This window comes from Sinohyriopsis cumingii, chromosome 14 (genome assembly GCF_028554795.1).
Source record: "Sinohyriopsis cumingii isolate HCF-2022 chromosome 14, ASM2855479v2, whole genome shotgun sequence".
Taxonomy (NCBI): Eukaryota; Metazoa; Mollusca; class Bivalvia; order Unionida; family Unionidae; genus Sinohyriopsis; species Sinohyriopsis cumingii.
The window spans coordinates 27,549,114-27,573,950 of record NC_142974.1 but is presented as its reverse complement, the minus strand read 5'-3'; the positions used below and the strand labels follow the sequence as shown (position 1 = coordinate 27,573,950).

The 24,837-nt window shown below is 34.6% G+C and overlaps 1 protein-coding gene across 6 annotated transcripts in view; it reads right to left on the bottom strand.

Moving 5' to 3' along the window:
* Positions 1 to 24,837, bottom strand: part of LOC149783476 (uncharacterized) — a 298,719-nt gene that overhangs the window by 59,690 nt on the left and 214,192 nt on the right. For all 6 annotated transcript variants that reach the window (XM_089931706.1, XM_089931711.1, XM_089931709.1 and 3 more), the window contains 12 exons: positions 24,239 to 24,592; positions 19,434 to 19,592; positions 17,631 to 17,770; positions 16,364 to 16,571; positions 13,522 to 13,638; positions 12,162 to 12,521; positions 9,804 to 9,962; positions 8,305 to 8,646; positions 6,322 to 6,402; positions 4,168 to 4,518; positions 3,037 to 3,144; positions 474 to 623 (listed from right to left, as the gene is read on the bottom strand). In XM_089931706.1, the coding sequence (XP_089787832.1) occupies positions 474 to 623; positions 3,037 to 3,144; positions 4,168 to 4,518; positions 6,322 to 6,402; positions 8,305 to 8,646; positions 9,804 to 9,962; positions 12,162 to 12,521; positions 13,522 to 13,638; positions 16,364 to 16,571; positions 17,631 to 17,770; positions 19,434 to 19,592; positions 24,239 to 24,592 (2,529 nt within the window). The remainder of the gene's footprint in view (positions 1 to 473; positions 624 to 3,036; positions 3,145 to 4,167; positions 4,519 to 6,321; positions 6,403 to 8,304; positions 8,647 to 9,803; positions 9,963 to 12,161; positions 12,522 to 13,521; positions 13,639 to 16,363; positions 16,572 to 17,630; positions 17,771 to 19,433; positions 19,593 to 24,238; positions 24,593 to 24,837) is intronic.

Below are 24,837 nucleotides of genomic sequence, written 5' to 3'. Positions count from 1 at the left end.
GGGCTTCATATTCAACAGGACTCTTCTGACAATGCAAAATTTTGTACCACAACAGGGATTATTTTGAGAGCTGGATCAATATTTTATTTTAAATGGGCATAATTTGATTTTAATCAACAAAACTGAAAACAGTATATTTTCCTTAGGACTATAATATGAGAATTTAAAAGTTTGTTTCTTTGTCTGGCTTTTAGAGAACATCTGAATATGTAGATAATATTGTGCCAAGGCAACTGGAGCAAAGATTCTTGCACAGGGACACAATGAAGGCAGCTGACCTGCACTGGTCCAATGGTAAAATTCTAAACTATCCTTCTTGTCACCAGTCCAGCACACAATCAAATTAGCCACTTAATTTTTTATATATATTGAAAGTACATATCCAATACAGAAGAAAATAGCCATTAAATACATGTGTTTCCTAATTACATTAGTATTTCTCAGATGTTAAGTACTATATAAAAAATACTCACCAGTTTCATTCATCTCATCAACAATATTCCATGTGGCATTCCTTGAAGTCAGATTCTGAACCCATTCCCAGCCAGTATTGAAAGAGTTGTATGATGTGTTTTGGTAGCCGCAATGATAAGCCATCTCAAAATCACATGCCACAGATGGTGCTGAAAGATAATTTTACTTTTAACAATATCATACCAGACTGTGGCTTCACTCATTTTTGTGGATAAACTGCGCAGGGCTTTCCTTATCAGCTGGGAGCCAGGTAATTTACCAGGTTACTTTTACTTTATGCCTGGCTACTTTAAAAACATTGACCTGTAACACCATTGGTGGAGGTTCCCCTAAATCTCTCGCCTACTTTGGTATCCCACCCTCTAAATTTAAATTTAATGGAAGGACCTGGTATGACTTCACTCTTGTTTGTGGGCACCAACGTTTGGGATTTTGTGGTTGTTCTGAATCAGGAATAGAAAGAACAAATGAAATTTGAGCCACATGTAATGTAGAAAGCTGCTGCCTCCCCAACACACTCCTGTTTTCTTATGATACATTCCTGGTGTTCAAAAAAGCTCAGTGATTTGATAATTCAACTCCATTACTGTAATGGACCAGATTGTAATCAAAGATTACATAGTCCTCCTCTATTTCCACTATTACATTGGAAACATTATGCAGAAAATTAATTAGGTCTAAAATGATGCTAACCCATTTTATAACTAAAAAAGATTTTTGCAAATTTTTATCCTTGCAATCTTTTTAAAATTTCAATTTTTAACTTTAAATCAGGACCATAAATTTAGTACTGTCCTGACATATTGCTAAACCACCTACCTACCTACCAACCTCCCCACAAATTCCCACCTACCTACCCACTCTTACTGGGCATAAAAGACATAAAACAACAAAAAGTATCATTCTTTCCTATTATACTGATGAAGAAGTACTTAATTAAGTTGATAAAAAGCAGAGATGTAATTTTTAATATTATCACAGTTCACACCCCACCCCCACCAAGAAGCAAGATTTTAACAAGCTCACGTTTTGAGTAACCTCAGAGTAACAGCCAGCAGTACATACTTAATTCTTCGTCAACAGTTAACTTGATCAGCCAGTACAGGTGAGGTCTCACACAAAATACATGCAGCATGCAATCCACTCAATTAAAATTCTGATATTCATTCACATGCACAATACAGTTAAATTTTCAGGGTAAGGTATACCAATATACACTGTACAGTTGCTGATAATGAAAGTTTACCAATTGATAAATATATTTAATCCTACACCCTACTGCACTGGTCAGAAAGCACCTACTGAGAAGGCAAGGATGTCTACATGATTATCCTGGATGAATATACTTTTAGGTAACCACAAATATAGAGTTTTTATCTTAGTATAACGAATGTTAAAGAATACATTTTTTTAAAAACAATATACAAACATTATGAGGCATGAAATCAATTACTTTGTCAAACCATTTGGTTCCAGAAATGTACATCAAGTTTTAAATCAATCCATTAAGAACTGAAAGAGTATTCACATTCATATAATGTTTCATATTTTGCATGCAGCTGTCTGCCAAACAGGCAATAACTCTTACAAAAATTAAAAAAGCACAAAGATTTTTCATTATGTGACTCTTGTGATGATGACCTTAATATTTACCTTGTTTAACAGTATTCCCTAAAAAAAGTTAGAAGAGAAACTCTGGGACTAGTTATGCTGATGTTATTGGGGATACCTGCAAAAACCACCTGTTTTGGCACACATACACACACACACACACACACACGCACACATCCCTCCATGGCTATATTTTAAAAATTAAGAGTTTCATTAATTTGACAGAGATAGTGAGGATGGGGGGAGGGAAAGCTTGCTTCTTGAATACCACAATACATGCCAGTATAAACTGCAAACAGTCCTGCTAAGTTCTCATGTAAAACTATTCTTGGGAATGTTATACAATTGATTGTCATAGAGAAAATTAAAAGGTAAAGTGGTCAGAGATAAATGACCACCATTTCACCAATTACTTAACTGGCTGACCATAGCTTGGGTAATGTCATGGTAACTCATTGAGCACTGCACTGGCCATTAGGCTAATTATGCAAAGGTAATGCACACTCAGTGGAACAACCCAATTCATTTGGAGTCAACTAAATCAAAGTGATCATCATTGAATAAGAAATAACAATTTTTACTTCTTGTTTCCCTGAATAACGATTAAACCATCTTTATTTAAGGTTACAGGATAGTTTGTGATCAGCAGCAACTTTTCTTCCCAGTCAGATTTTAATCCATATATTTTTATGGTAACTGGAATGGTGCAAAGTGTGATTTAGATATAAGGTAGTGTCAAAACATAGCTGTAATTCAGACAAGGACAAGTCATGATTGAAACAAGCAAGCAAAGTAAAAGCAAAACTAGATTGTAGAATTCTTGGATGCTGGAGTCTAATGTTATGAAGTGCAGCAGCAGGATCTTAGTGAAACCTTGACCCTTGACCTTGTTATGACTTTCTTAATAAAACATCCTCAAACTAGATAGGCACATATATGTGATACACTTACTGCATGACACTCTCTCATCTTGTCCATTTGCACAGTCACTCTTCTTGTCACACTCCAGTGCCATAGGGATACATTTCTCAATGCAGGTAAATTCATCTGTGGCACAAGCTGGTAACAAAGTGAAAAAAGTGTCTACTGATAACAGAAAATGTATTTCTATTTCTCTGAAAAATAAGCATATAACAGTCCAGTAAAACTATAAAATCAATCACTTTTAAATAAAATTAATACAGTGTTGAAAAATGTAAGACACATGAATCTAATGGTGCCCTAATATGTACAAATGATAACACCCTAATGACAAAGAGTTCAGACTTTGAATCTTGACCCAAAATGCGAAAGGCTGGAAGATGAAGATTTAGATTTTCTATTTCGCTAAGAAAACATAAATCTGTATACAGTGACCCGATCATGTTAGTCCACCCCTTCTGTAGCAGGAAAGTGGCCTTAGAAGAGGGGTAGCCTTTCTAGAGGGGGAATCACACATGTAAGCAATAATTACCTACAAAGGAAGAAAGATTAACTTATTTTGAAACAATATTTCTGTTTGAAAATCACACCAATGTTACAAAATTAATGTGATAAAAATTTATGTTAATGTCACTGAAAGTAATTATGAATAATCCTCAAGTGAGGTTCAAAAACGTTTTAAAACATATTCATTAAAATCAGTATACAAACACCTGCAACTTCTGCAGAACATTTTCTTTATCACTTTTTATGCTTATCTGGATATTTCTGAAGTCAAATTTCCAGCAATGATCATAGAACTCTCACCATTTCAGTTCAGCTGAATTGCTTACACTCTTTCATCTAATCTTCAAATATGTCTCTTCCCTGTTGATGACATTTTCTACCTTTCTCAACAATTCCTTCATTGAGGACTACCACACTGACAAACTAATTTGTAGAAATAACACTGTGCTTCTGAACTGTTAGCTTTTGTCATAGCCAAAATAGCATAAATAGCCAATTATTATCAAAATGACCAAACCTGATAATTATGGAACATACAACCATAAGGATAATCTGATTAATAATTTGCCACTTTGTATGGATTAAAGTCAGAGACTTCAGTGGCATGTTGTGAAGACAACAACATTAAAAAAAAAACATCTGAAGAACACTTACTTGGTAATGAACACTGGCCACGTTTTTGTGTAACTCTGTCTACAGTGAAATATCCTCTTCCATATGCTGCAAATATAATTCTGAATCCACTTGCATTATTCAGGTCTGGGATCTGGACCTGTCCAGATACCCAATTATCTCCAGTATCTTCCGTTACAACAAACAATTTCTCTGAATGTTCTCCAGATGTCATCTCAAAGCTGACATTGAGCAAGAGGCCACTTCCTGACCAGAAGAAGTCATCTAATGAGACTTTGTAATCAAAGCCAATACAAGCAGGTCCATCATATACAGCAAATGGGGCCATAAGGATGCTGGTTCCATTGGGATTAGTTGAACCCATAAAATAATCTGAATGGTACAGAATAAGAAATTACTGCATATTGCATGTGAAAAAATTTGTTTTGATAGTGACATGGTGACCAAGAGACAAACTTTTTGACATACCTGCTCTTTCAGTCCATTTGCATATTTACAAGTTGATAATTTAAGATGTGCAACTTAATAAATTTAAATTTCTTGTTTTGTTAAGTTAATAAATAAATGCAATAAAAACCAATAATTACTTAAGCAGAAGTCAATATTATGTTGCCATCACATAAGAAACTATTTTAAACCTATGCTGCCCTGTACTAAGTTACTGAACCAGATTCAGATATATAAAGTCTTTCATACATCAAAGGATTGGGGATAATGAACTCTAATCAATAAGTAATGAATCCATAGCAATTAAAGATTTCTTAATTTAGATACTGAAGCCTATTTGGAAGAGAGCAACTTCATGCTTGTGTCCATGATCAAGCTTATGCACTCCATCATTATGTCCATATTCCTGTATGCATGTGGGAAATGGACCCAAACAGCAAAACGAGAGAGAAGAACCCATGCCTTCAAGATGAGACGTTATCAAAGGATCCAGAAAATCTCAGAGCACATTTCTAACGAGTAGGTGTGCATTAGAGTCCAATGTACCATTGGACCATATGCTCACCACCATAGACAAACACAAGCAAAGATAGCATGATTAGGTCTCACATTCAACTGGCATGTCAAAGATGAACCTATAAGACACAGCAAGAGGAAAGAGAAAACAAGCAGACAGAAGAAATGGGAAAATAATATCAAAGAGTGGACAGGCAAAGACTTTCCAAGTCCCAAAGAACAGTGGAGAACAGGGAAAAATGGAAAGAGATTAATGCAAAGTCATCAGTGGTGCCCCTATGAACATCCAGGTTATGGGAGAAATGGAAGAAAAACAAATATAGATACAAGAATCATGTTTTGTCATGTTTGTGCATGTTATTGCTGATCCTGAGTATTAATGTTTTTATCCATGACCAAACCACAATTCTTTTAATTCTCATTTTTTATGAAGAATAATAGTTTAAAACAAACTAGTGGGCATTCAATACATATGTAGCCCTATAAAGAATACTTTCAGAAGTACATTAAGACAAAGAATTACTGCTGTTCTATTTAACCGATTCTGTAAAGAATTGGTCAGTATAATCACAAGGACCAATTACTCTATCAATATTTCTTAAATTCCACTGGTAGAAATTCAGTTCTGGACAACATACACGGTCTCAGATTTCAGGCTGTTTGTCAAGATGTCATATGGACAAGCAAATTTATTATTACTTGCTCAATTATCAGTAGAAAACAGATACCCCCACCGTTGTAAATGAAAAATGTTTTACATGCAATGGTGTGGCATATTTAAATGCATATATATGGGTGGTCAGTGAAGACACTACATTTCTTAGAGGACAACACTGTCTGTCCCAAAGGAAATACTACATGTCCCAAAGGAGAATACTATATGCCCTAAAGTAACATATGTTCCATAATCTAACACTACAAGTCCTAAAGAACATCAATGCATGTTCCAAATAATAACAATACATATCCTAAAGGATAACATTATATATCCTAAAAGATAATATTTATGTCCTACTACTGCTATATCATGGATCGTAAAAAGGCTTTTGCAAGGTTATACAGGTTCGGAAAAATATTTACTATTATGGTGTGTGTGTGAGAGTGTGTGTTTATATGTGTATATGTATAAATATTTGGCAAACTTTCAGAACTTTTTTGAAAATCAAAAAATGAGGATCAATTATTAGGCATGGGTCCTTTAAGCTAACTTACTTGTATCTTGAATTGTTCTTTTCCAGCCTCTGTAACCGCAGTTGAAATCATCTATGTCAAAATCACATGCAACAGATTGTGCTGGAAATAAATTAAGAATTATAACAGGTTTTTTGCAAAACATTGCATTATGTATAATCTACCCTAGACACCTCCAAAATTATAAAAAGATTGTAACACTAAAACTCTGACTTGACTCAAATTTCTGACTCATGATAATCACTGAACAATCAATGATTACAAGATTTAGAGGTCTTGAGTATGAGTTTGAGCAGCATAAGAACATGTTTACTAGAGTTCTGACAGCCATAAACCTTTAGCTGCACTTAACTGGTAACATGATGTTCAAAGCTGAGCACAGACACTATCTTATTTTTGGGTAAGAAATGGTCAGGATTAGGAGAAAAGATCACAATGCCCCCTTTTTGATCTGTGAAATATTTTAATTCTAAAATACACTCCAACTTTGGTAGCATAAAGTGAATGGTACTGGAAATAAAACCTATCAATAATTGGAACCAATTTTGTGAAACATGAAATAAAAGATCAAAATGATCTGGCTTTTATGCATGACACATGTTTATCCCAAAATGCACAAATAAAGGAGAGACAGATATAAATTTTAAAGAATTTTAAATTAATCCCGGGAAGTAGATCATAATTACCCAGTTTCAGAGTTGACAAATTCCTTTTAAGCTGCACACAAAGTGGAAGTTCAGAGGTAACAGATCAAAGGCATTGGTACTATTGCATGGACATTATTTTCATCAAATTTTATTAACCCAGGAAAAAGTAACTCACAGTCCCAATGTGTGAACATGTTTACCTTAAAATGCATACTTTGTGCAAATTTAATGTCAATAGGTGTAATAGCATTGAAGCTAAAATGTTAAGAATTAACACAATTTGAAAGAATATTGTAAATAAATCCTCAAGGCCACAGCAAAGAGAACCAGGTTTAGTATGTGACACATGTCCATCCTTAGATTCAAGTTCAGTGAAATGTAACAGCAATAGGTGAAAAGTAAATGGAATCTGACCTTGGAGATAATTTTTAACCAGTTTAATAAATATTACTGAGTATGTTACACTGACCCAATCTTAATGTAATGAACAACATATGTTCATCCCAAGATAAGTACACAATGCAACTCTTGACTTGAAATATGGATATATGGATATAGAAAAACAAATTAACAAAAACTTAATTGACATGTTCTATTACTGTAACCTTAACTTCAAGGTCACAAGCTTCAAGACGATTAATGCCAAGTATGATGACATATGCAAATGAAAAACTTTAACCAGAACCTTAGAAAACTGTTAATGACACCACCACTGCCTCCAGAAAATGTACTGCCAGATCTTGCATCCTTAAAATGTGCTTGTCAATAACACATAAATAGGCTGTGAACTAAGTATGAAGTCAGTAACAGTGGAGCAAGCCATCATAATATTTAATCATTAGATTTATATAAGCTTCTACAAGCATTTTTTTTCAATTCAATCACAATGGTGACAGTTTACAAAATAATTTCTGTTTGATTGTCTAGTCAGACAATTAGTTCCCTAAATAATTGTCCTGTTTGATCTGCCACTGCAATCATTGAGTCTAAGTTAAATTATAACTGCAGGAAAAGATTTTCAAAATTTATCACATCAGTTTCTTCTTCGTACTTCTGCTTAATCGTTGGCTTGAACTACATTTGCCATTCTGATCAGGTGTCTAAGCTGAATAAAAATTGAACTAGTAACCATATCTGTATAATGCTTGTTCATTACACAAAATATAGTCAATGCATAAATAATGTATTTATCCATTACTACTGTGTCTTTTTAAATATCAACAGTAGTATTAAAAAAATGCCTCTCACTATATATTTAAATATACCATAGCTTCAACAATGAAACGAAAAGAAAATGCATTAATAGTTACTTTCTTTTTTGTTTCTTAACTTTAAGTTGAACATCTTAAGCTCTTACTTGGGCAGTTTCCTTCAACCAAACCAACATTATCCAAGGAAATATCTCCAAAGACCCCATTTTTCCATGTAGCTTTGAAATAAACAGTTCCTTGTGTGTTGGTGGGAAGTGGCAGGCATCGGAAGATCCATACATTTCCTCTGTTACAGCAAAGTTGATCCAGAGTTGTCAGTCCAGATTGAGTCCCAAATAATAATGTTAGATTGTTAAAGTCTTCATTTCTCCCATACATAAGGTAGTCAAAGATCAGTTTTGTTGTAGAGGATGTGTGGACAGGTGGAAACCAGGCATAAGATACATCACCTAACCCACCATATGAGCTATCAACTGTGAGATAGGACCCTGCAATGCAATATATAGACGGTATTCATAAGCCAATGGAGTTATCAAGGCATTCTAATGTAACAATTAACACTGATGCTTCTGTATTTTATTACACATTAAAATATTAAACTTTACTGTGAAAAATTAATGTTTAAGTCAATGTGGTCAAGCATGTGCATTTACTCAAATTGAATGAAATATCAATCATTGTTATTTCAATGTTGTCAAAAACATTGTGTTCATGTGCCAGCTGCAACATAAAATACATGTTAAAAAAAAACAATGGAAAATAAACATTTCAAAGTATTTTTTCAATGTATTTCTCACTGACTGAATGTATCAATACATTTTTCATTAAATTTAAAAAGATCAGAATCTTTTTGTATCATATTTACATATACGCCATGAAGCTGCATATTAAATTATCAATAACAGAGGGATAACCAAATCATGCAGTGATCAAATTATGGTGCAGGGTATATAATATAACTTGTACAGTAGATTCAAACCTCCATTAGCTATAACTTTGGTGAATTTTCACCCAGTGGTTTATTAGAAGTTGTTATGGACAGAGAGAGGAAGTCATCATATTCCTTCACTAATGGATGGAAATATCTACTTAGATTCTTTTAATTGAATATCCCATTTTCTTTTCATTTTTTTAACCACAACCTAATGTAGATCTGGAAAACAATATTTATTGTCTTCTATAGGATTTCCACAGTTTATAGAAGCTGAAATTCTGACTTTCCCTGACCAGACAAATTCTGCCTGACATGCACTCCATGTCAAACAATGACACACATACTTTTGACTTTAAACATTAAAGCAAAGGAAATAACAATAGATCTCCTGCATTAAGCCATTGATTGATGATAAGATGGACTCCATTTCAAAATGAAAATTGTAACTTTTTATACTAGAAAAGAACATTTACATAAAGCCATCCAAAACAAATTTCAAATGAATTTATGTGGCTGGCCTTATGGGAAAAATGCTGTCATTAAACAGGGCCTCAAAAAGCACAGCATACAAAATTTGTACAAAAGACACTGATATTAAATAGTTTAAAAGGTGTGAGTGTTAATTCAACATTCTAGCACATGTAAATTGTAATACTAAAGATTCTGTAAAATTAAATAGTAATAATACAAATGTGTTTGAAATTCTCCTACCATTAAAATCTTCATTTGCATCTGAGCTGGCACCAGTGCCATTAGTCACAGAGGCTCCTTGGTAAATCTGCCACTGATATTGTGATCCATCAGAGCAGTTGGATTGGATTCCACAGAGAAATGGATCATCAAAGTCACAAACTTTATTCTGAATTCCATCTGCACAAAATAAATTTGTTAATACTTAACTGTGATGAGCAAAAAGCTAATATACTGAGAATGAAGAAAACTGAATACTAAATACTAGCGTATTTTAGTTTATTCACTGTGAAACTAGAAATATGTCCATATGACATGAATGCCCCTGTTAATACTGGGCAACTGAAGTCAACTTGGTTTGAAGTGCAAAGGCAAAGTCGAATAGGGGCCATAACTTGGTCATAATTTGTCAGAAAATGTTGAAAAATCAAACCAGATGAAGGTTTTGTTAGTATACAGAGACTCATACCAAATTTCATATTACCTGGTAAATTTCTTTAAAAGTTATTGGAAATGAAATTCACAACGGATGGATGTAACAAGATATGAATTATAAGGTGATGTGTTATGTGACAGACAAATCTGGGTAACAATATCAGCTACTGCCATTCAATATGGCAAGGCCAGATATTATTTCATCTCACATAAATTTCTTTGAATACCACCGGATAAGCTAGGCCAATATAGAGACTATAAATCCTGTATTCAGTCTGCATCAGTTTGTATCCAGCATTCATCCTCCGTATTAGATTTTTGAAAAATTGAATTGTCTCCCTTTCACTGTTTCACTGGCCTGGTTGTACATTTTCCGAGGTTATACTTGGAATTTTCACCTAAAACCTTGGACGTCTAAGGTTTTTCCATGGTTTTCCAAGGAAAACCTGGGAAATCTTGGACAATGCTATATTTTGTCCAAAGCTTTATAAGCAAATCTTGGACATTATCTCATACATTAAAATACCTCAGAAATAGAACTTAGTCATTTTTTTGTCTTGGACATAGCTTGGCAATGTAGACTTAGCAAAATGTTAGCGAGGAAATGGACTTGGTCTGTTTTAACTGTGCACTTGGAGATTTCTCTATATTTATTCAGAACCAATTTTTACAGTTTATTAAAATGAATTATGTTTGTCAATACCAAAACAAGTAACAAATCTAGGATTTGAATTTAAAAAAATGACTTAATTATTGTTGATTGATTGACAAAGGTTTTAAAGTGTACCATCTCAGTTCAGGCAACATGGTGTCAAATAGGATCAAATATTTTGGTTTTACATCCTATTTACATGGAAATACAAATATGAGATAAAGAACCATACCTATATACATGCTGGATACCCCCAGTTAGATCAATTCTTAGCATTCCTACACTTTTAATCACTTCATACAATCATGTTAGTGTAACACAGTGGTCCCAATTCTAATGCCCTGCAACCACACAGGACAACTGTAAAATATATTTTCTAACAACATAATCTAAAGTAAAGTCTTCAATGCTTAAAGGGTCACATGACCTTTTTATTTAAGTTTGTGTTTGTGTGTTAGTTACAGGAATAATACTTTAAAGTACCAGTTTAGACAGATAATAAACTATTACGTATTAGTGTAAACATGTTTTCTGAAAAAGTGCATGACACTGCTTTTTTGTCACATTAGTTAAAAGAATAATAATTATAAATATATAACCGAGTCTAAAATAAAATTGCATGGGTGATTGGCACGGCACTAATTTTAATTATCATTTTTAATATTACAGCTGATAATAAGCAGCTACATTCAAGTTTAATCCCTTTCAAAATGATTGGGAATAATGCATCAAACACTTGATTCTTTTTTCTGACAAAATAAATGGGGTTGTACTCTGCTTGTACAACACTGATTCCATCTCGGAATGAGCAGAGGTTCAAATATTCTAAAATCCATGTGTATTCATCTTACACAAACACTACACATTGATTGATCAAACATAAAATTGAAAAGAAAACATTTTAATGATACAAACAAACAAATAAAGCACCCGAGAATCTAACATTAGGATGTAACAACAAAATTAAGTATCAGGATAAAATCTAAAAGACTTGCCCATTAATTTACATTTGACACAATACAAAGTTTTAGTCTTTTGTCACAGGTAGTGATATTGAAGGAGAGGTGGAAATGTATGTAAAACTCTTCAATAGTTAAATCAATGCTGATAAAGAAATAAGATATTTAAGACTCTAAATTGGAGAAACATCAAATACTTGATTTAAGTAATCAATGAATCTTATAACCATTTACCACTACATGATTAAAACCCAAAATGTTTAATCTTCTATCAAATCAAGTTGCATCAGTTGTTATTTTAGTTAAGATTGAAAAAGAGGGCATAATACTTACATATACATTCCTCTGATGAAATTATGATATTGTCCAGGCCAATGATTGAATCAGTGCCATCTCCTTTCTCGGCAGAGAATACAATGGCAGCAGTCTTATAAGTTGAATTTGCATATTCTATAATAGCATTTGCTTTATACCAATTGGTTCCCTGGTTGCCAGCAGCAGAAAAGCCAAGTTTCTTGTGGGCAACAACATTATCATAGACAATGTATACATTCAGACTGCCAACATCTTCTCCTGACATAATGAAAGCGAAAGAGACACATTTTGTATCTGCTCCAAGATCAAAACTTGGTGTGCGGACTACTGCAACATCACCCTCACTGCCATTATATGGATCAGTCCTGATGAAGTTACCTAGAATGAGAAACAGGCACGGTTTACAATCATGTTATTATGAATGTTAAAAAAGGTTTAGTTGCATTGTCAAGTGGCAAATTACGGTTTGTATGTAGTTAGGGGCTGTCCATTTAGTATGTACGCATAGAGGAGAGCTAACCCAAATGCATATGCCTGTGAATGGAGGGGTCTACTGATAATGTACATATGCATAGGAAATGGTGTGTGTGTGTGTGTGTGTGTATGTGTGTGTGAAATATTGATAATAATTTGTCTAATACATAAGCTGTTCAACTGGGTTCAAGCATATGTACGCAGGTGGGGTGTGTGTAAAAAAGTATGCATGTGTACGGGTTGGGGTGGGGGGGGAGATGATCAAGTTTTGCCAGACTTTTGCATAAATACTAAATGGATGCCCCCTTAGCTAGAAAAAGAAACAGGCAAAGTTTATGGCAACATTATGAATGTTACAAGAACAGGATCGGCATAATGGTTACTCATTTTTATGATCAATACTATCAAGCACATTCTCAAATACAACACACAATCTGAATGGTAAAATCAGTATCTGTGGAAAAAATGTCAAGATTTGTTTAGAAATGGTGGTGCCATTCTGATGTAATGACAATGTGCTAAAAGAAAAATTAACATTTGGGCTATTAATGGACAACTTACTATATTATATTGGAAATAGGCAAACATCATGTACTTGAGGTATGAAGAGTTACTTATTTTGCTGATGATTCATCAGTAAACTCAATAAAGGACAGTAACAATGCCATGAAAGTTTGCAATTTTTCATATGAACTAAATCCTCTTTTTGAGAAACTACCTCTTTTGCCAATACAGGAGGTCTCACTGCATTTCATCAAACAATATAATGTAACTGCTCCCTGCAATAATAATCTAGTCATTAGTAACAGATTATCTTTCCAAAGAATAGTCTTTTAGGTCTGGTTATACTGTGCTCATTACTTTAAGGACTGACTTGCTGATTATTTTGATTGATTGCGCTTACCGGAGGCTAACTGGGTTCCATTCTGTTGCCACATGTAGTCTCCTTTCCAGTGGTATGCTGTTTGGCTTAAGCTGTAGTCACAATAGTTTGGCTTCTCAAAGTCACATGATACTGGATCTAATGAGATAAAAGCGGGGGGAAAATAGTTCAAATATAATCAAGTGCACATTAAAAAAAGCACACTGCAAAAAAGAAAGAGGAAAAGGAGATGACAGGGACAGGAAGGGAAGAAGGTGGTGTAGGTGGTAGTAGCGATGTGATGATGATAATGATGATGATGGCTATCTTCCAAACAAAACCATCACAGATATGACTGATGACCATGCCAAAATCCTAATTATTAGTTATTTTCTAAAGTTTAAGCCCTTCATTGGTGAGCAAAAGCAAACCATATGAATGGTAAGAAATTTGCTCATGTTACTCCTTAACCTATCAAAATTTTCACAGTTTTATAACTGCTAATAATGGAGAACTTGGTTTATGTTGTTGAAACTATTCTTGTTCTTGTGGTCAAAGTGACCTTGATCCTTGCACTTCTGATCTTGAAATCATAGGGTTTTCCTTTAGCCCGTGTGAAATTTTTCTACAAATCTTGGTAACTCTACAGTATACTGACAATGCAATTTCAGTTTTTGAGCCCCACATTTTTTTCTTACCACAAGTGCAAACAACTAAAATATGAGACCAGTTATGTTCACAAGCCTCAGTCATATTCTACATCAAAAATGGTCAATACATCAAACAAAGATTGCATCTTGTGATCATGACAATAAAACTGCCCAAGTTACAAAACCTTTCTTTCAAATCTGTCAGACTGAATTGCATTCAAAAGGTTCTATCTCATACTACGTCTAGCTCCAAGTCAAAATGGGCAATACCTCTCTCTCAAAAAAGAAAAAAAGAAATCAAAGGAGGAAAGTGATTCATTGATATGTATGCAGTCACAATATAGCATAAGTAGCAAGTTTCACCGAAATCCATCAAACAAACACTAAGATTAGTTGTGTTCACAATCTGCCATACATCGCATTCATCTACATGAAAATAAGGGCAACAACTCTTAACAGAAACAGTGGGTTAAACGGTTCTATAACTGGAACATTTTGTATTGGCTTCAAGAAATCATTTGATCTTGATGATGATGAAATTCAGCTGAAAAAGCCGAACTGCGACAGATTTGATAATTCTTAGATGTACCTATCATTTTACTGAATATTCATGAAAAACAATGGTTACATAACTAAAAAGCCTTATAATATTTGCATGAATTGATTTTCAAAGGCAGTTTATGTATGTAATTGTCTACATGAAGCTGCACCAGAGTATCTACAAGATTTATTCTGGCCCTATTCAACACTTTACCAGTTGAAATAAACATCATATGGAAACCTTCCTTTGTCAATACCAAAAAAATTTTTTTTTAAGAAAAGTTTTCAATACTCTGGTAAAGTTTTGGTAGAACTTCAAATGGAAGCAGAGTTTGCAGAAAATATTGCAGCATTTAAGAATCAATATGATAATTACATATGTGTTACTATTAACAAATCACAATAATTATGATATTAAAAACTAAAATAAAAAAGTAATTTCTTTTATCTTTTGCATGATGAGCCTTGTTTAACCTTCTAATTAGGACATCAATGGAGAAAAGTCTTTGAAAACAAGGCACCCTCTAAAATAAAATGTTGTTATTATTATTATTGCCTAACAAATTAAGTTCTACAACATAATGATGAAAATGACAAAAAACCTTTAGGAAGATTAACCCAATCAAACAGTCATAAAAAAGTGAAGATAAAGGTAAAGCTGTTAAAAGCTACATAAATAAAAGATGAGGATAAAGTACAAGATCTTTCTAACATAGTACATTGTTTTTCATTCGAATAAAGGTAAATACTTTTTCTAAAAACCGCAATGGTTTAAATATTGAAAAAATCAAACAATGTGTTTCACTGGCGATGTGCGCACTCTGGTTGAGGTTCACATTACACTAGGCATGAATGGGTCAGGCGTGTTTGTGGGATAACATATACATCAAGCTAGATTTTTGTGTCACCAGAATCTCCTGTAATCAGAAGAATTATATGCAAACATTCTAAGATTTTAAATATGTGTAACCCATTTCTTTGACCGTTTCTGAACTTTATTTATGAATACATGTAGTTGATGTTCATCAGTATGAATACCCTGGTCTACTGCATTTCTTTGACTGTTGCTGAACTTTATTTATGAATATATGTAGCTGATGTTCAGTAGTATGAATACCCTGGTCTACTGCATTTCTTTGACCGTTTCTGAACTTTATTTATGAATATATGTAGTTGATGTTCAGCAGTATGAATACCCTGGTCTACTGCATATCTGGCAGACATCAAAGTGTAAAGTTCATTTATTCCGGAATATTTCCCAACATTGGTAATTTTGATGCTGAAAGAAGGTGATTTATATTATAGGATAGATTTCAGAGATGGTGGTAGCTTGCTTAACTCTGGAATGTCTATGCTCCAAAAACTGGATATAAAAGTATTTGTTCTTGCTTTATGAAAGCTTTCATAAATATGTCTTAGGTCTCCAGGCTAGATGGTTAATTTTGCCTCTGTGGCATCTAAAATCCATATTAAAGGACTGAAATTAGTTTGCTGGATCTAAAATGAACAAAACTATCATTTATCATTCATTCCATGACTTAGCAAATACAGCTCATTAATGCTATGGGACAATAGGTGAAGAAGGATGTGTTTGGTCCTTTCCTGACTTGGCCACTTGTATCAGACTTAACACAATTTAATAAAAACATTATACACAGTATTACAGACAATAAAGCAAATTCAATCATACGTACGTGGACAAGGCTTGGTGTTATACTCAATGTCATCAATAGCAATATCTCCTTGTGTGCCATTTCCTCTAGTTGCATTGAAGACAATATAAAACATACTTAGACCGGTACTTGGAACGGTCCAGCATGCTGTGTTCCAGGATTCTCCCTGGTTACCATGATGCTCACTGATGAGAATGGAGGTTGGCCCATTTTTGCCAATGATGTGAACCTACAAAATTAAAGAATGCTCTAATTCCTCTCAAATATTGCTTCCCAAATTGAATGGTAATAAAAACAAATATATGAGAAAATGTAATAACGATAATAATAATACAAATTATAATACAAAATAACTGATTCCGACAAATTTTTATGAAAATGATGTAAACCAGACTTGACTTATGCCTTGTAATATAAAGGCAAATAATTTTATTTCCCTCCATCAAATCCTTCCAAAGTTTTTGAGCAAAAACAAAACCAAAATGTCACAGTTCTAAGTCAGATGGAACCACAACATTTTCTCATTTCAAAGAGAATGATTTTTAAAAACTTCACCTAGGTCTTCTTAATGCAAACCTTCATATCAAATTTGAATGGAAAAAGCTCTCATTTGAACAGGGACCAAAACTTCATAAAGGTTTCCTGATAAATAGTGAAAACTGAACCTTAAACCTTTCAATCTATGAAGTTCTATAAAAGTTAATAATAAGAAGCAAATTTTGTGATGTGTTGGGAGGTCATGTAATGTGACATGATGGATTAGCATTGGCAACATTATAAATATGGGAAGGGCACTAAAAAAGATAAGGTCAACATTTTTCTTTATAAACCACACATTTTCAAAAACTCCAAAGAACAACAAAACCTCTGGTGATTTGTATGAAACATTAATACTCCCTCTACAGATTCTACTTGTGAACAGCAACATAACACACTGCTTCCTGGTGACATTGAAAACCATAGCATATCAAGGTGAAAACTTCAGGCATGCATGTGTATATGCAAATACACACATAATATTGTACCAAAGTCTCAGGTCTAAACAGCACCTGATATAAAATTATATGACAAAAACTTAAAACTTAAACATGGACTTTAAACATTAATGCTGACCATACTGGAAAAGATCCAATTTTCTTTCCATTCACAGATACAAAACTGGATGTTTTTTTTCTCTTTCTCATGAAATAATAAATAATACATTTCAGTTCAGCAAATTTTTATAGAAATTCTATGACTCTAGAGAAGAGAAGAAAACTCAGCTGAACCAAACAATATATACACCTACCTGTAAATTACCAACATTTGGCCCAGACATATAGTATCGATACCGTAGGAAATACTGATGAGGTAGCACAGTGACTGATATTTTAAAGTCTGCAGAATCTCCCTCTTCTCCATAACTTGCATCAGCTATCATGTAGTGTCCTGTAGACAAATAAAGGGACTTGAAGTCATGATGACATGAATCTTTGCATACAATGGATTTAGTGATAGTGCCAGGGTTCCTGCACCAAAATTATTTGTATTTTCTAATAGTTTAACAGGAGATTTTCAGGATAAAATGACAACTTTCGAAAGTCATTTTTATAGTCTGATACTTTGATCAGAAAAACAATACTGCAGCTGAAGACACAGGTGCAAAAACCTATTTACCAGACTCAATGATGGCTACCAATGTAATATGATGATCATTGCAAAATCATATTTTCTCTAACATAATGTACTTTCTCTAACAAAATTTTCAGTTTAGCTTTTCAATATCAAATTCCAGAATATTTTATGATAAAAAGTAATTCTCAAGTAGGTTTCCAGGATATTTTCATTGCATTCAAATTGAAGTTGGACTCCAGGACCGCCTTAATGATCAGGAGGGTCTGAGAATATCTGAGATTGCTAATCCCCAAAAGGACATACAAAAGATAATGGCAAAAAAGAGTAAAATCCTGAAAAAAGAAAGATTTCTTTTCATATAGCCTGACCTTTTCAAAACAACTTTCTCAGTGCTAGCATCTTCATGGGATGCACAAAATGCAAAATGTCCTATTTGTGTCACAGCATTGTACTTTATATATCTTATATTTATGCTGTGATTCAATGCTTAGAGCATCAGGAAGCAATCTAAATAAATAATGTGTACACCACTAGGTTATGTATAGTATTTCTATTATGAAGAGATGAGGCATCCAGACGACTTTATACAAAGTAGTTGCTGGATTTGTTATCAGATAAGATATCTTATATATTTGCTAACTTTTTGTAAATGGTTGCAGGGGTTTGGGAAAGAGGCATTTACCTAAGATAAATACAGTTATACAATCAGTCAAGTGTTAAAGACTTCCTCTTAGAAGAGACAAACAGTCACACGACACAACAAAACAGGAGTCTATTTTTTAAACTCTATTAATAATATTAATCTATCTGCTAAATTTGGTTAGAATCCAACAATAACTATAAGGGATTTGTTTCTGAACAAAAACTTTGTCACATCCTTGCGATGACAATGTAATTCTTAAATACTCTGTGACATTGGAACCTGATTGATGGAGAGGAAAATACCTAAGCAAAACCCTAATGCAAATCTTCTGGAACTGAAACTTTCACCCCAAGATACAAGAGGTGAAAAGGCATGGTGCAGAATGAATTGTCTTAGCTTCAAAATGATTCATTTCATAAATGAGATCCTATCAACAGTTTAGGACAAATATGAAAATTAATGAAAAACTTTAAATTTGAACATCAACAAACTGTTCATGCTAATTCTACCTGCTGAAGCAGAAACTGGCATGCCTCTCTTCTCATGAACACAGGGTCAACAACAAAAATGCAAGCCCTAGGGCTTGCCAGTTTCTGCTTCAGCAGGTAGAATTAGCATGAACAGTTTGTTGATGTTCAAATTTAAAGTTTTTCATTAATTTTCATATTTGTTTGTTTATGATGAATGTCCCACTAGAGTCCCTGAAAACTGACTTAACTGCATAATTTAACCAGGACAAGAGATGGATAGATGGATGGTTAGACAGTAGGAATAGTTTCCTACCACTGTTGTATTGTTTGCTGTTGGTCATAAAAGGAAAATCAAATTTGTTACCCGTGTTATTTTGAGTTGTGAAATCCACTTGTGGTCCAGTGTTTGGTGAGTTACTTGGCCCACTTTTCATCTGGAATCTGTAGCTGTTTTTGTTATTACAAGTGGCCACAAACTGGCAGGCAGTGCCACTTTCAAAGGTGCAGGCAACAGCTGGAAATACTGTTTGGAAGAAAAACAAGAAACTAGACTATTACATTCCATTCTCTATTCAAACTTGTTTATGTATCACATTTATACAAGGCCTTGACTATAGGCATAATTGCCAACAATTTAAAACTTAAAATTTTAGCAGATCGGACTTGACCTCAAGGTTACTCACAGTCACATTCAGACTCAAATTGAATGTCAGATGTCTAATTGGTCAGTAATTGACTTAAGCCTATTAAACATCAGAATTCAGCAAGAAGTGTGACAAACCCGTGTAATCTCTGCACCAGATTATTAAAATTTCAATTGATATAATACAGTTATGGTCATAATAAGCTGAAGCCCCTAATGTTCTAGTCAAAATATTCTTTAAAAACTCATTTGCTGACTATATGTTCTGATTCCAGCATGCAGTGTGGTAGGACACAAGCTAATAAAATCTGTCTAGAGCATCCTGATTTTCTTTGAACTAGTATTCATGTTGATTATATGCTCATTTTTTTCTCCGTTAACTTTACATTGTCAGAATCATTCAGTATTTTACAATATTGCACACCTTCATATTTCACTCACGCACAGGACACATGTGCCCAATAGTGTATTAGGAACTACTTTGCTACATTCCACGTTAACTATAATCACATTGCCATCTGGGACATAAGCCTGCGACCTTGCAAATCCAGCCCTACCTAATGACAAAAATATCATAATTTCCTATCTCATGTGGACAACGAGCAATAACTCTTGCTCATTATCTTCCTTTGCCACCATCAGGTGTTGCTAGTTTTAAGCTGAGCAATATACTAGCAAGGATGCTTGCATGGTGGGTTGGTTGGGATGGTTTCTAAGTAATGTGATTGAGTCTGATTTGAACATCGATATGGAGCTGGTCACATCAATGTAGAAACTGCCAAATGAGAAAAAAAGGTCAGGTGATTTAGTGATCCTCTGTTTGAGGAGGTAGGTCACCACCACAGAGTTGTCAGACATAATGAGGACCATTTTGCCTGAAAGTAAATTCTTCCATAAGCGAAAGGTATTGATAACAGCCTTCATTCATAAAAGGTTTACGTGGAGAGGCCATTCCTCTAGCTCCCACATGTGCTGACAGTTACAGTGAAGGTACCCCAACCATACATAGTGGCATCGGTACATACCATAATCTCCACTTAGGGTTTCTAAAATGGGATTCCCATGGCCAGACAACCTGGGCTACACCACTGACACAGGAATGATCATATCTCAGGCATGATTATGACTGTTTGATTGATGGAAATTGAAAATGGGCACCATTGTGCTAGCAACATCATTTGTAAGAGGTGCATAAGAAAAAGGCCTAGTGAGATCAAGCCTACCACCACATTTACTAATCCAGGGAGTTGCAAGTGCTCTCTTGCTGAAACCCAAATCCTGTTAGAAATGGATCTGATGAGTTTGACGATCCTAATTATGCCAACACAAGGAAGCCATATCACGTTCAGGATGGTGATAAACTCCATACTAAGATGGACAAACGCTGGCATGGATGAAGATCAGACTTTCCCAGTTCACTTAAAAACCAAGATGATCTAAAAGTAAGAGAAGATCTTTTCTACAATAGAGAAGAATAGAACATACCATATCTTTCTGAATGTTGTCGTCCTGGTATGCTGGCATCATTGTAGATGAAGTCAACTGGAACAGGGTGATGATACAATCCATAACCTTGATAAAAAACCAAGGGCTGATGTTGAGGCCAAAGTGTATGACCTTGAACTTATAAAAGATGATGTGGTAAACAAAACTGAGAAATTTCTATGATGCAGGGGGAATATGGACATGAAAATATATGCTAGTAAGATGGAGACTGACAGCATCCTCACCCTATCTACTGGAGAAAGGAATTGATTGTGACATCTCTATCTTGAATTTCAGTGGCGAAATGTATTTGTTGAGGTGACTCAGGTCAATGACCAGCCTCATCCTGCAATTTGCCTTCTGAACAACAAAATCCTGGAATAAAACCCCACCTTTTGAACAATCTACACTGCCCGTTTTTCAATGAGTGACTATATCTCCTCTTATTGAAAGGCAACCTTCTCCCAATGTCACGGTATGTCTGTGAAGAAGGTAGAGGAGGAAAGGGAAGGGGTTGGATAAATAAAATCTGAAGCCCCTCAGAAATAACCTGGATAACCCAATTGTTATTAAGGAATAGGGGGATACATTAAGCCTGAAAGCGCAGAAAGCTGGCAAACAAAGGTAGGCTGTCTGTGAGTGGTGGGGAGGGAAGGTCAATATCTAGAGGTAGGAGGCTTGAAGGCAAAAGAAACTTGGTTTCCTGCCACCTCTGTATGGTTGCCTCCTAACTTGGTTAGACTGCTGTACCGTGGCATTGGGCTGGGATCTATATTTCTTATTTGTCTGAAAAGATCCCTTGTCCCATGTCCCTTATCATCCCACAACAGTGGCGAGGGCTGATTGTTTCAAAATGTTTGAGGGGCAGTTTCTGAGCTGCCTGCCTCCAAACTTCTTCAATTTTTCATCCAAAGAGTAATAGTGACCCAATAGGAAAGCCAGGGCATGATGGGGCCTGAACAATGCCGACCACATACAGGTGTCAGGTCATATCAGGTAGAAGTTACAGAAGCAGTCTATGCAATGGCCAAGGAATGGTGAGCTAACTGGTTAATTACTCTGGCAATCCTGGCCATTGCCTCCCAAGCATGGTTTTTGCTAGAGGCCAAATCCAACATTGGATATGTAGCAGCTACGTTCCGGACTAGTTTTGACATGGTATGGAACAGTTTTTGTCCACTCTATCAAATACTCGAGCGGACATGTGAACTGTTTTTGATTTTCTATCAAGGGCCAGGAGATCAGCGCTGAAGGCATCTGAGTGAGCTCTGTACTAGCAAGATGAGAATATTGCTGTTTCTTGGCTTTGCAAAAAGAAAGCCTTAGGATTTCCTGGGTCACCAATTTTACCCAACAGCTGGTTGTTGATCTCCATTATAGATGACTTGGGAAGTAACTGAAAGGACGGCATCTCTACCTCCTCTTCAGAATCTATTGATGCTTTTACTTTATAGTCATGAGGAGTAGGAGGTGGACACTATGAAGATTCCAACATTCAATAAATTTCCTTGACTGCGGCCTTGAAGATAAATTCACTCTGTTCCATGGTCAAATCTGAGTACAGCTGATTTGTAGGAGCTTTGTCACACTCAGTGTGTGTTGAGTCCTGGCCTGATATCAACAACTGTGTCATTGTTTCTGACAGATGTTTAAAAAGGTGGAAGGTTGTACCTGTCAACATTATTTTCCTTCACTGCCATGGTTATTACTGTGGCTGACACATGTAAACAAAAAACTTTAGGTTTTGAAAGGAGGGACCCAGCATCCCCCACAAGACTTTCAATGGGGGTTGACTTTGGATGCATAGTAAGGACTTCAATGTTATCTTTCCTCTACTTATTCCATCTTTCCTTCCCTTTTGGGCTACTGTAGACCAGACTTACACTGTCTGCATACTACACTGGCTGCAGGGAATAGACAATGTTCACTTAGTGCATATGATGCAAGAGTCATAGCTGTCTTCCTTTTATTTGAACTTCTGCACTTCATGCATTTAGTTGATATTTTGATTGAAACAAGAGAAGAGAAAGCAAAACAAATTAGCAATTCAGAATGTTACTAACTTGATAATACCACTAACATAATTAAGGCAAAAATATTAAATGTTTTGCTAACTCATAAAAGACATCACCAGTTCAATGATAGGATGTTGTAACATGATCTTAAATATATGAAGTCTGTAAAGGTGAGAAAATCATATTTGGGAAAAACTATAAAATAATACATACAAACTGTAGAAGAAGAAAGATGGTCCAACATAATAAATCCATATTTAAAGTTGGATGGTCCAATTCTAACAATAACATATCTTGGATTGTTGAGGTCTAACGCACATGTTTTCAGTACAGTAGCAAAGCTTAAAAACTAGCAAAATCTTGCAGTAGCAAGTAGAGGTAATTGGTAAGAGTTATTGCCCTTTGTTTACATGAGATAGAAAAAAGCTATATTTTATCTTTCAGTAGGGCTGGATTTGTGAGGTAGCAGGCTTATATCCCTAATGTTAATGTGATTAGGGAACATATCTGAAGAAAACAAAAAATTCTCATGAGAGCATGTTTCATTTTGTCCATGCAAGCTTATTCCCAATGAACATCATAACTTAAAAATAATAAAACTATTGCTTGAAGCAAAATTACTAATGAAAGTCAGACTATCTCCTAATTATCATAGAAAACTGAAGCTCACACTTAACTAATTTCTGGAAAAAATCTGCTGAATCTTCACACCAAATGAGTTGGTAAATAATACTGAAATTGTTAAATTAAACAAATCCAGCATTTACAAAGACATATATTATCAAGTTCAATATCTTACTGTAAAACAAAACCCTGCAATTCAGTATCAATTCTGCATATTCACAATTTTATAACATTCTTGAAAAAACTGTCATATATGGTGGTATGTAACTTTCATAATAATTCAGAGCAAACTCTTCTGCCCCACCCACAAAGCAATCTATTTACATTCTTCAATTTAACAATTGCTCTATGATAAATTGTAATACATTTTACATAAGGCAAGTTAAATAGATAATTATTTACCTCCAGGACATGAACCAGAGTTGACTGTTACATCTAAAACTCCCTGAGTAGTTGACCTTGTTGTGTCCAGTGGCTGACCAATCATCACTGAGAACACCAGCTGAATCTTTATATCTCTGAAGCCCTGCACCTCTACACAGTCTTTAAAGACACCTTCCAGTTCTCTTCCATCCAACTGCCACAGTGCTGTTCTGTTTCTTTCATCATCAACACTAAGCATGTATTTTCCAGAAATCCATTTGCTTATCTTGTAAGTGAAAGTTACACTATTCAATGATTTTGCTGTGAATCTCGGTGACATCAATTCAGTCACTTCTCCTTCCTGGGCATTGGTGGTCATCAAATAAATATTCTCTGAAATCCCAAAAACTCGAGACATTAGAATGCCACACAAATGAAAGTGAATTCATGGAAGAAATAATCTTTTTTCTGAGAATTTAAAAACAATATCATACAAATATCTTTCTGAAAATAATATTAATGACACTGCAGTCTTTATTCTGACAAACTAAAGATAAATCCAAATTAATTCAGAAATAGATGTTTTGCAAACATTTTGTGAGATAAATTCCCAAGAAAGAATGCTTATGTTTTACCAA